We start from the raw sequence: 12370 nt of genomic DNA on the forward strand, positions 1-12370 counted from the left end.
GAGGAATCCCCACATGGCCCAGCTGTGCCAGGTCAAGCCCACTGGCTCTGGAGACCCTGGGGGAGGGAAGCAGGGTGGGAGCTTGAGCCCGTAGCCTGTGCCTGCCCCAGGTACAGATCTGGGGAGCTTATTGCAAAACAGCAAAATCCATGGGTTTCTCTGGCAAAATGAGAAATCCACATTTGCTTCTGGTAAAAGTCAAAATGCGCAGTTTACTCTTTTTTTTCTGTGAGAAACGGAAAACCCAGATCCCTGCTCATCATGGAGGCAAAAGCTGCTTTTTCAGGCAGCAAGCCAGCACATGAGGTTGATTGTTATTTAACATTTTAAAGTTTAAAGGATTGTGGGATAAGGTGGGTAATCGGAGGCTTTGAGAGCAGGGAAGGGGCAGAGGCTCCAGGAGAGTGTGGGGGCAGAGGCTGCAGGGGTTGGGGGGGTGATACAGAAGGGAAGGTGGATTTGAGGTTGCCAGGGGAGCAGAGGCATGGGGAATGGGCAGGGAGAGGGGTGCAAGTGGGGGAGGGCAGAGAGGTGGCAGAGGCATGGGGTGGGAGGGGCAGGGTTAAGCTCTACTGTCTGCTCCCCCTACTGCCTGTCTCTCCCCTCTCCTCCCCGCTGCCTGCCTCCCTACAACTGCTTTCTCCACTGCACAGGTAGGGGGTAAAATTTTTAAGATTCATATTTATACATTTTCTGTGTATAGACTTTGATTAGAGTAAATATGGTATATCAACTGATATTAGTACAACTGTTACGTGTGTCTATAACATCTATTTAGAGAAATAGGCTAACTTACTACGTATTTTCCCTAATGAAAAGCTCTTTGTCATTGTGAATTTTTTTTTTTGAGTTATGAATCTGCTGAAATTCTAAAGAAATCGTGTAACCACAAGCATTTTTGAGTTTGCCACTTTTTATATATTAATAGTTGTTTCCTCATTTTAGACTGTTTATGGAGAACTGATTGCCCTGGAGAGTAATAGTGATGTTATGGGTTTGGCAATGTTTATTCTAAATCGCTTGCTTTGGAACCCGGATATTGCAGCTGAATACAGGCACCCCAGTGTCCCTCACCTTTATCGCGATGGTAATGATTTCTTTTCAGAGGCATGAACGTTATCATTTAATTTTGTATTAATAAATCAGAGCTTTTAATTTTGTTTTTTATATTTCAGGTCATGAGGCGGCTTTGTCTAAATTTACACTGAAAAAATTGCTGCTATTAGTTTGCTTTCTAGATTGTGCCAAACAGTCCAGAATTATTGACCATGATCCTTGCCTCTTCTGTAAAGATGCAGAGTTCAAGGTAAAGTGAAAGACTGTGGTAGAAGACTTCTGTGTTCAGACACAAAACAGTAATACGACTTGTATTCTTTACGCATAGAAAATACATTTTTTTTAGCTTTGGCACTATCACTATTCATATTCTGATATAAACCTCCCTTAACAACCTTCCTCATCCAGCTAATCATTAGCTGAAAGACCTACCAGTAGGACCTTTGCAGTGAATGCAGTCCAAAGGGAGAACTCAAAAGCCTTATATCATAGAAGCTTGCTCCTTCACTTTTCTAAGGCTTAGTTCCTGAAGTGCAAGAATGTTAAATATATTAAATATTTCTCTCACACAGCATTGATTAGCTGAAATGTTTAATTCTCAAAACGCAACTGGAATTTTTTTTAAAAAAAAGGTTTCATGACTGCTTGACAACCCAGCACTGTCTGGATAGTAGGGCTTTTTGCCACAGCTTTGAGATCCACTGTGTTAGGATAGAAAGCATACGCTGCCACTCACTGTGTTGTCACCAATTTGTATCTCCAATAGGTATAGCAAACCAAAAAAAAAAGTGTAGTGGTGTGAGCAATGTTGGCATTAGTCCATGCAAGTCAGATGTTTGACATCCTTGGTCTATAACAATAAATGCATTAAACCAGGAGTTTTAAACTCACTTAAGCCTTCTGAACTGGTTATGAAATCATAGCGCTTCTTGTGGACTGAATCTGGACTCACCTTCTCCAGTGGAGTGATTAACATAGCTGTTTGCTTGCCTCGTTGCTGCCAAACATGTCACCAAGGGAGCTCTGTACCCTGGTATTTGGAACCAGGTTCCTCCAGGAGCCCTGCAGTCCAGAGGACTTGGCTCTGCAGGCTGTATCTTTTGAGGTGCAAATCTTTGACTAAGTGGATAAATAACAAGAAAATTGTTCACAAACTTGCTGCCACTCAGGGTACAGTCATATGATTAACAGTATGTTTTGTATTAATTAATTAAATATTTATTATTTATATTTTAGTCTCTGTGTAACATTTATTATTTGTTCTCTAAATGTATCCAGGGAGGAGGTGTCGGGACTACATTGCTTAATATGATACAGCTCTAACTTTGCTTCTGTGCTTTTATTTAGACTAGCAAGGATATTCTGTTGGCATTTGCACGAGACTTTTTGAGTGGTGAAGGTGATCTTTCCCGCCATCTTGGGTTCCTTGGATTACCAGTTAGTCATGTTCAAACACCACTTGATGAATTTGACTTTGCTGTAACAAATCTAGCTGTAGACTTACAGTGTGGCATTCGTCTTGTGTAAGTTGATAGTTTTATGGTGGTTTATTGTCTTTGTCTGATATTGCTGTAAGATAAAGAAAGAAACTTAAATGTGACCTTTCCTCTAATGTTAGGAGAGCAATGGAACTTCTCACAAAAAACTGGACTCTCTCTGAGAAACTAAGGGTTCCTGCCATAAGTCGTCTTCAGAAAATGCATAATGTTGATATTGCTCTTCATGTGCTTAAAGAACGAGGAGTTCAGCTGCAAGATGAAACTGGTAAGAGCTGCAAAGTATAGAGAGAATAATTTTCCCTTTTTAAGAGCACCAGTAACCATTTTAGTGACTGTCTGTTTTATTTACTAGGTGCTTCAATCAGTTCTAGGGACATTGTGGATAGACACAGAGAGCGAACGTTAGCCCTGCTATGGAAAATTGTCTTTGCTTTCCAGGTATTGTATAATCAAATCATGTTTAGTTGCAATTAAACTTTATTCATTGGTAAAAACTTCTGAAATCCTAAACCAAGGAGTTGATGAAAAGGTGGACTTTTTTGTTATTAGAATACGTTATGCAGATATAAAATGAAAATCATTTGACAACTATTGTCAAATTTGTCCATAAAACTTGAATTACCACCTATTGAAAACAGGTTGCCTTAATAGCAAGACTGTGGGGTTACCTGGTTAGCATCTATCAAAAAATGAATATCTAAGCATGTCTTAAACTTAACCCTGAATGAACAACTTTAAAATTAGATATCTGCTACATTTGAATCATCTTCAGCTCATTCATACAACAAGAAGATGTCAGCTGCTGCCCTTTTGAAACATTACCCTTATTAAAGTGCTCCAAGCTTTTCCTGGTATCCAGGGTTTCCTTTGTCCATGCCATAGCTTAAGTGCATCCAAAAATAAGAAACTTTTTAACTTGGGAATGGTATTATAAATGGGCATATAATAAATTATAACAACAGACAAAACCATCTACTTGTTTTAGCTTTGACTGTATCTGCTTCCTTCTCGGACATGAAAGAAAGCATTTTGTTTCACAAAGCTTGTGCAACATCTTTTCCACCTATGAAGCTGATCCAGTAAAAGATACTGCCAAGCAAATCCTACTCCTTGCATATTCTCTGAGTGATTTTTATAATCCATACAACACCAATATAAAGATAAATAAGCATATATACAGCACGAATCCAAAGGAGAGACTATTACTTTTAGCACTTGAATGGGCAAGAGTATTTTTGAAGTTTATCATTTAATTTCAGGATGTTAGGAACACTTATGTTTTGCTGTGTTATTTTTTACATTCCAGTATTTATGTGAAAGAAAACCTTCATAGTTTTTGCATTTCTTGGCTGCTTAACATATTTGTTTCTGAGCAGGAACTAGTAATTATAGGTAAATGTATTCAGAAGTCCATAAAGTTGTGATTGTTTTGTAACTATTCAGTACAGGATTTTCTCCCCATCTTAAGCTTCTGGTACTGATCATTGACATCCATGGTGATAGAGACTGAATTAACTACTGTATTGGCCTGATTTAATGGCAGTTTTTGCACTTCTAAATAAAGCACAGGATTTCTGTCAGGTTCATCAGATGCTCTTTTCAGGCTAGTCCTTCTCATCTAGCAGAAGCTTATGAATATGATCACTGTAACTGTATTATAAATAGTAGAGGAAAATACTGTTTTTTCATTGGCAGGTGGAGGTTTCCCTGAATGTGGAACAGTTAAAGGAAGAGATTGAGTTTTTAAAGAATGCACACAGTATAAAGACCAAAATGGCTGCTCTGAATCTCTCTGAACATAAAGGGAGAAAAGACAGCAGTGGTTACCCCTCACCTGAAAGTTACCAGGAAAATGTGAAACTACTTATGGATTGGGTCAATGCTGTTTGTGGATTTTACAATACAAAGGTAACTAGTTTTATTTTGTATATCAAGAAAACACAGAAATTTGTAAAAATGCAAAGTGTTTTCATGGATTTCATGGGTTTTAGGGTCAGAAGGGACCTGTTAGATCATTGAGTCTGACTCCCTGCCCTGGGCAGGAAAGAGTGCTGGGGTCAAATGACCCCAGCCAGGTGTTTGTCCAAACTCCTTTTGAATATCTCCAAAGAAGGGGACAGCACCACCTCCCTTGGAAGTGTATCCCATATTTTGGCAACCCTCACCGTAAAGAATTTTTTCCTGATGTCCAATTTCTCCTTCAGATTGTGGCCATTGCTTCTAGTTACTCTGGGCACCCTGGTAAACATCGTATCCCCTATTTCCTGCTGTCCTCCCGATGGGCTTGTAGACAGCCACAAAATCACCTCTCAGCTTTCTCTTGCGGAGGCTGAAGAGATTCAGGTCCCTCAATTGGTCCTCGTAGGGTTTTTCTTGTAGTCCTTTAACTAGATGTGTGGCCTTCCTCTGAACCATTTCCAGGTTATCTACATCCCTCTTGAAGTGTGATGCTCAAAACTGGACGCAGTACTCCAGATGCGTCCTGACCAATGTCACATAGAGGGGAAGTATCACCTCCTTAAACCTGTTTGTGATGCACCTACTTATGCAAGAAAGAGTACGGTTAGCTTTACTTATTGCTTCATCACATTGGTGACTTGTGTTCATTTTGGAGTTGACAATGACTCCAAGATCCCTCTCTGCTGTTGTGCTACTTAGAATGGTACCCCCAGGCTATAGATGTATTGATGATTCTTCTTCCCTAGGTACAACACATGGCGCTTATCTTTGTTATACTGCATCCTATTCTGTTCCACCCACTCCCCCAGCCTATCTAAATCTGCCTGGATTCACTCCCTACCCTCTAGTTTGTTTACCTTACCTCATAGTTTGGTGTCATCTGCAAATTTGGACAGAGTGCTTTCCACTCCATCGTACAAGTTACTAATGAAGATATTGAACAGTATCGGTCCTAGGACAGAGCCTTGCAGGACTCCATTGCCTACATTTCTCCAGGTAGAAACCAACCCATCCATTACTACTCTCTGGGTGCGACCTCTGAGGCAACTTTTCACCCACCAGACCGTGTAATTATCCACATTGCAAGGTTTAGTTTATTTATAAGAATTGGGTGCAACACTGTGCCAAAGACCTTTTAAAAGCTAAGAAAATAACATCTACCTCTATTCCTTCATCCAAGCATTCCTGTGACCCAGTCGTAAAAAGAAAACAGGTTGGTCAGGCAGGATCTGCCTGCTATGAATCCATGGTGGTTGCCCCCTTAACATTATTTTACCCACTGGTGCCACGCAGAGGCGATCCTTAACAATTTTCTCAAAGGTCTTGCCACGGATAGAGGTAAGGCTAACTGGCCTATAGTTACCTGGTTCCTCTCTCCTCCCCTTCTTGAAAATTGGAACCACATTGGCCCTTTTGCAGTCCTCTGGGACCTGTCCTGAGGGCCATGAGTGCTCAGACAGTTGTGCCAGTGGTTCTGCTATGACTCCAGCTAATTCCCTGTGTATCCTGCGGCGGTCAGCAGTCCGGAGCTGAGCGCCGGTGCTAGATAACAAGCTCGGACGAACAGGCGGGGGCTAACGGGGCAGAGACAGCACTGACGTGTAACAGTTTCAACGTAGTTTTATTACTTACGCTTGTAGGGAGCATAGGTTTCAGATGTAAACTTTTAGTTACTTAAAACGATTGAACCCTAAGTTGAAAACAACAAAACTAAACTAACAAAGTGAAACGGAGCGGAACAACAGCTGTTGAAAACGAGTTGACTGGTCATGCACGAGCATGCAGGGATGGGGTACGCCGGGAAACAACGGTGGCGGAGAGATAGTGTTCACAGGTGGCTGGCCTGTGAACTAGCCCAAGGCAATTCAGAGCTGGTCTCTGTTCTCTGATTTTCCTGAGCTGGTCTCTGTCTGGGTGAAACTGTGCTGACTTAAATACTTCTCAAATAGCCAATCACACGATGCCTTTTGTGGAATGTTCTAGGCCTATTATGTAATGGCTATCTGCTAGTGCATGACTGGGCATGTGCGCTCTGTCAATTTGAATACCTTATTAATCACACACTGGCCATGTGTGTGGCGCGTGTTGGGACATGCGCACTTGTCTTAGGTTCCCTCCCTCTGCATGCTATATCTGCACTGGAGTGTGGTCGTCTGAGGTGGGTGATAATACCAGTCTCTCATGGCTCTGTGTCATCAGCACCTTCTGATTTTTGGCTCAGACATATCCTAGAATGAAGATCATCAGGGCCTGTTGACTTAAACACATCCAGCCCCTCTAAGTGCCCCTTTGCTAGTTTGGCACTAACAGTTTGTGGGTTGGTATCTGTCTTGTGCTTACCTAAAGTCCCATTGGGCACATGCTTGTATCCCTGTCCAGGAACACGGATGCAAAGGAATAATTTAGGAGCTTCACTTTGGCCATCTTATCTGTAGCCAGTTGCCCTAATTCATCTTGAAGGGGCCCTGCACTTTCTTTTTGCTTCCTATGTACTTAAAGAAAGACTTTGTTATCCTTAACTTTTGCTGCCAGTCTAAGCTCCATTTCCGCTTTGACCCTCCTCACTGCTTCCCTGCAACCTTGAGCCAGACAGGTATTCTCCTCCTTTGTGGCTACCCCCTGCTTCCACAGCCTGTAGGCCTATTTTTTTCCCTCCTGGCACTCCTGGATTTCCTTGCTCAACCAAGAGGGTTTCTTGGCTCTTTTGCCCCCTTTTATGTGTACTGGGATGGTCCCTTTCTGTGCCTGCAGGATCAGTCCCTTGAGAAATGCCCACCAATCCTGAACTCCCATCTCTCTGAGGCTTTTACCAGTCAGTCCCTCCCTAACTAATTTCCTGAGCTTGTTGAAGTTGGCCTTCCTGAAGACTAGCACTTCAGCCCTGCTAGTTATCTTTCCCACCTTTCTCCGGATAGTGAACTCTATCAGTAGGTGGTCACTATCCCCTAGGTTACCTTGTACCTACAGATCCCCCATCAAGTCATCCCCTGTGGCCAGCACCAAGTCTAGTAAGGCATTTCCCCTAGTGGGAACACTTACCTCCTGTGTTGGATGCAGGTTCTATAAGCTGGTTAGAAACTTACATGAACAGGCAGACATGGCTGCTTGTTCTTCCCGGCAGATGTCTGGGAAGTTTAGGTCCCCCATGACAACCAGGTTCTTTTGAGCACACTGCCTCTGAGAGCTGTCTTGAGAATTCTAGGTCTAACTTGTTCCCCTCGTGTGAGAGTCTGTAATAGATCCCCAGTACCAAGTCCCTTTTTCCCTGACCCCCTGTAATCTGACCCATAGTACCTCAATTTGCCCTTCTTGGCCCAACTTAACTACAGAAGATGTATATTGCTCCTTAACATAGATTGCACTGCCCTCCCCTCCCTTTTTACCTCACTCTATTCTGTGTATACAGCTTGTAGCCCTCACTGCCAGTCGTGGGTAGGGTCCCAACAGGTTTCTGTTAGCCCAACCAGGTCAAATTCTTTGTTTGCAGGCAGGGATGCAAGTTCTTCATGCTTGTTCCTCACGCTCCTAGCATTAGTATAGAGACATCTAAGCCCTGCAGTGGGTGCCCTTAATACTTCCCCATCCTGATGCTTAGTGGGGCCCTTGGTACTTACCTGGACTGTTCTAGTACCTGGCTCTTGGTTCATCGTTCCTGGCCTCGCTCTGTCCTCAACATCCCCGTTCCCCAACAAACCTAGTTTAAAGCCCTGTGTAGGAGATCAGCCAACATATAAGAAAACAGACTCTTATGCTTCCATGCCTTTTTGTTGCAGTCTTTCAAATAATGGTTCTTTATTTTCTGTGAATAAAAATCAAGGAACCAAGATGATGCCACGCAAAGAATCTACATACTCTGCATTCTTTCCTAATATTTATCTCTCTTTGCCTTCCAAACCTATCAATAGTAATTGGTTGGCATTCGGATATGAGCATTGCATGGTCAAAAGTGTGACCTGCAGATCCAATAGACTTACTGAAGCAATTCTGAACTAGTTTGCTTGGGTTTTGTACACATACAGTAGAACTGCAAGACCTAGACCCACCTGAGAAGCTGGATAAATATTTGGGTGACCAACCAACGCAAAGCTCTACTGCTCTGGCTACTCTGTTACCAGCATGTAAACCCACTTGGTCGCATGTTTAAAATCAGCTTTGTTTCCTGTATATACACATTGTTAAATTGCACATGCAAGAAAATACTTATCTATTTTAGCATGTTTTTAGACTTGCATGAATATCAGTAACTTTTAGAAAGGTTATAAATAGAGGTGCACTGATAAATTAGTTCATGTTATATCGGCACCTATAAAAGGAAAATTGACATTATTGGCAATCAGCTTTTTGGCTGATGTGGCCAATAATGTCACTGATAAATGCTGTGTGCATGTGCACAGCCACAGCATGCATGTAGCCAGGAATGCAGCCTGGCAGCTTGGAGAGCAGCATCTGGCTACTAAGTCTGTGGGGGTGAAAGGGCAGGAGGAGGTTGAGGCCCCATGGTGAGGGGGAGGGAGCAGGGCAGGGCAGGGGCAGGCACTGCTCAGGAGGGCCACAGGGTGGGACAGAGCCATGGCGGCTCATCTGGCGAGTGTTTGGGGTAGGGGAGCTTTTGCCGCTGCGCGCACCCTCAGGAAGATACGGCAGCATGTTCTTCCTGGATTTGTGCGCTGGGTGAGGGCATGCTGCATGCTCAGGCCTTGGGGGCTGCGGTGGCCTCTTTCTGGCAGGGAGGCTGGGCCGAGGCTGCGCTGGGGAGCGGGGGGGGCGGTGCTGGAAGAAGAGTCCTACGGAGGGGCTATGTCAAAGTTTGAGGTGGCTGTAGCCCACCCCATAGCCCACCGCCCTAGCCTAGCTCCCTCCTCCTCCCCACCAGAAAGAGGCCAACACAGGCCCCAAGCATGCAGCTCACCCTTGCCCTGCGCACAAATCTGGAGGGTACATGCCCTTGTGCCTCCATGGGGGTGTGTGCAGTGGTGGGAAGAGACTGGTGCAGCCCCTGGCCCAAAGCACACAGCCCATCCTCACCCTGCAATCAAATCCAGGGACACATGCCCCTATGCCTCCCCTGGTGATGTTTGCAGCGACGGGAGATCCTAACCCTATCCACACCTCTGGATGACTCACCCCAGTCCTGGGGCCCCACCCCCGACTTACTGGCTGGCCGCTACTCTTCAAGCTGCTGGGCTGCATATTGGCAATTGGATCTTTATTAGCCAGTATGGCCAAACGTATCTTTAATGGTACACCCTAGTTATAAAAGATCCTTCAAACTTCAATTTTTTCAATGTTTGCTTTTCTGTGAGGTGCACTGTACTTCAGCAGACATCCCACTACATTTTTGGATTCTAAAAATGGAGAACCAGGCAAGCGTCAAGTAAATGAGTATTGTTTTCAGACAGTTTGCATCCTGTAAGGTTTTACTTTGTGTTATAAGAATAATTATGTTTCTGACCAAGTGAAATAGAATGTGTTTTCAACTTGTATCAGCTAATGAGTGCCAAATTTCAGAAGAACTGTATTTTATTTTTTTTAACCAGGTGGAAAACTTCACGGTATCTTTCTCAGATGGACGAGTGTTGTGTTATTTGATTCATTACTATCATCCATATTACGTGCCTTTAGAAGCTGTGTGCCAACGTACTACTCAAACAGTAGAGTGTACAAAAAATGGTACTGTGGTGCTCAACTCCTCATCTGAATCTGATACATCTCTAAATGTTTTGGATGGAACATTTGACCAAAGTGAGTTTTTTTAATTCTCTTTAAAGCATCATATTTAAGATTCCTTTTTGTACTGAATTTACTTATTCTTTTTGCACTGAACTTTACTTTCACAAAACAAGATTGTATTTTTGTCTGTGTTTTATAAAGCTATAACTACCTCAGTCCTCTATAAGGAACTTTTGGACAATGAGAAGAGCAACTTCCAGTTGATAAATGTTGCAGTTTCTGACCTGGGTGGAATACCAGCAATGATTCATCATTCAGATATGTCTAATACAATTCCTGATGAGAAGGTTAGATATGTTTTTATTGTTGATATTGGTTCATGAACTCATGTTTTTCTCTAAAATCCTCACTTACTGTGCTTTATTTGCTATTTCCCTAGGTTGTTATTACCTACCTGTCATTTCTTTGCTCACGGCTTCTTGATCTTCGGAAAGAGACCCGAGCTGCTAGGCTGATTCAGTCAGCTTGGAGGAAACGTAGATTGAAAGTAGAGCTAAAACTTTTTCAGGTATTTTCTTTTGTGTGAGTAGCACTTACTTTTTTTAGTGGTGCAGGTAGAAATGCTAAATTAAGACAAATGCATAGTCTTGGAGGCCATGATTATGTGGTATTGAGAGTAATACTTTTTCATGAGAGGGTATGTTACAATGAAGCATGGAGAACTTGCTTTATTAAAAAACTAGAAATCTTTCCTTTTAACTACCCAGTAATTATAGGTAGCTAATTTGGTATCTAGTTCGCTGCCAGGATTACTTTTAGAACTGACAGGGAAAAGACTCCAATGGGATAAAGCTATTTTCTAATCAAAGTAGAAGTTACTTTAGTTAAGTGTATCAATAACCCCATTATTTTTACTTCAAATTTTGAAAGAATGCTGATAAGAAAAGTTATCACTAGATCTGATCAAAGGTAAAGTTTAAGCCACTGGCAAACTACTGTCACACTTGGGGAAAAAAATCCAAAAAATAACTTAAAGTAACATTGCTGTGAGGTTCTTCTTGAAACTAAGTTGTTAAAAGCTGAAAATGTATTTTGATGGAAAGTTTAGTATTCAGGTAAATATTTCAGTTTTCATATTGAGATGCCTACTTCCCTCCCCTCCCCAGTAATATAAAATTGCAACTTATTTTGCATATGTTGAAGAGCACAGTCTTTAATTTTTACTAAAATTTCTAGGAAAAGGACAAAGCTGCTCGGATTATTCAGAGAGCTGTGATAAATTTTCTCTCTCGGCGACGTGTACAGAAAGAAGTTACGGCTGCAGTTTTCATTCAGAAACACTGGAGAAGACTTTTAGCAGAGAGGAGAATCTTGCAACTAAAACGTACAAGACTGGAAAAAATTAAAAGTGAATCGGCTGTAGTCATCCAGGTTTGTTTTAAATTATCTAGGTTTACATAGCAATGAGACCACTTTAAAAGGAGCTCTTCCTTTATAGAAAGGTGTTGGGGTAAAACCGAAAGAATCGGGCCCCAAGGTTACGGTGGGCCGGGGTGGCGATTGGAACATGAACAGGTGGGATTAGCGGCGGCGAAGTCTGAGAGGCACGGAAGCATATGGTTTCAAAATAAGATGGGTTTATTTACTCACGCTTTGAAGCAGAGGCACAACTCTTTCTTCGGTTACAGTTTTGAATAAACAGGAACGAAAACAAACAACAGAAGGGATCTGTTGGCCCACAGGGTTCTGGAGTGAGCCCTTGCTATTTAACCCTGTAGGGCTAGGGGCGGCTGCCCACTTCTTAAGTCCCAGGGCTGGTCAACAGCTTGTGTAAAAGTAAATGAACAACAGAACAAAACTGTAACACGTTGAGATGAGGAACGAAGTTGTGACGCCAGTCCGACGGGTCAAACAGGTGGTCGAAGATAGAAGCCAAGGTCGGGAGCCAGGTAAGTGGAAGACGAAGCAGTAAAGATGATCCAAGATCGAAGTCGAAGCCAAAACAGTTCAGTGACCAAAGGAATCGGTACGAGAAAATGAATCGAGGAGACAAGTCGCTGTATGAGGTTGAGAAGAGAACCAGGGGATCAAATCCCAAACTCTCTCTCTGCCTCACATTCCCTGCTGAAATCAGCCTCTGCTTGCAGATAGAGCATGGTCTCTCTAACTCTCACACCAACAACACC

The 12370-nt window shown here is 42.7% G+C and overlaps 1 protein-coding gene across 1 annotated transcript in view; it reads left to right on the forward strand.

Annotated features, from left to right (window-relative positions):
- Positions 1-12370, forward strand: part of ASPM (abnormal spindle microtubule assembly) — a 68029-nt gene that overhangs the window by 33681 nt on the left and 21978 nt on the right. Inside the window, exons 9-18 of the mRNA XM_019530569.1 lie at positions 946-1087; positions 1176-1306; positions 2404-2579; positions 2675-2820; positions 2908-2993; positions 4251-4463; positions 10052-10256; positions 10386-10531; positions 10624-10752; positions 11421-11615. Of these exons, the coding sequence (XP_019386114.1) occupies positions 946-1087; positions 1176-1306; positions 2404-2579; positions 2675-2820; positions 2908-2993; positions 4251-4463; positions 10052-10256; positions 10386-10531; positions 10624-10752; positions 11421-11615 (1569 nt within the window). The remainder of the gene's footprint in view (positions 1-945; positions 1088-1175; positions 1307-2403; positions 2580-2674; positions 2821-2907; positions 2994-4250; positions 4464-10051; positions 10257-10385; positions 10532-10623; positions 10753-11420; positions 11616-12370) is intronic.

This window comes from Crocodylus porosus, unplaced genomic scaffold, assembly GCF_001723895.1.
Source record: "Crocodylus porosus isolate Cpor-Errol unplaced genomic scaffold, CroPor_comp1, whole genome shotgun sequence".
Taxonomy (NCBI): Eukaryota; Metazoa; Chordata; order Crocodylia; family Crocodylidae; genus Crocodylus; species Crocodylus porosus.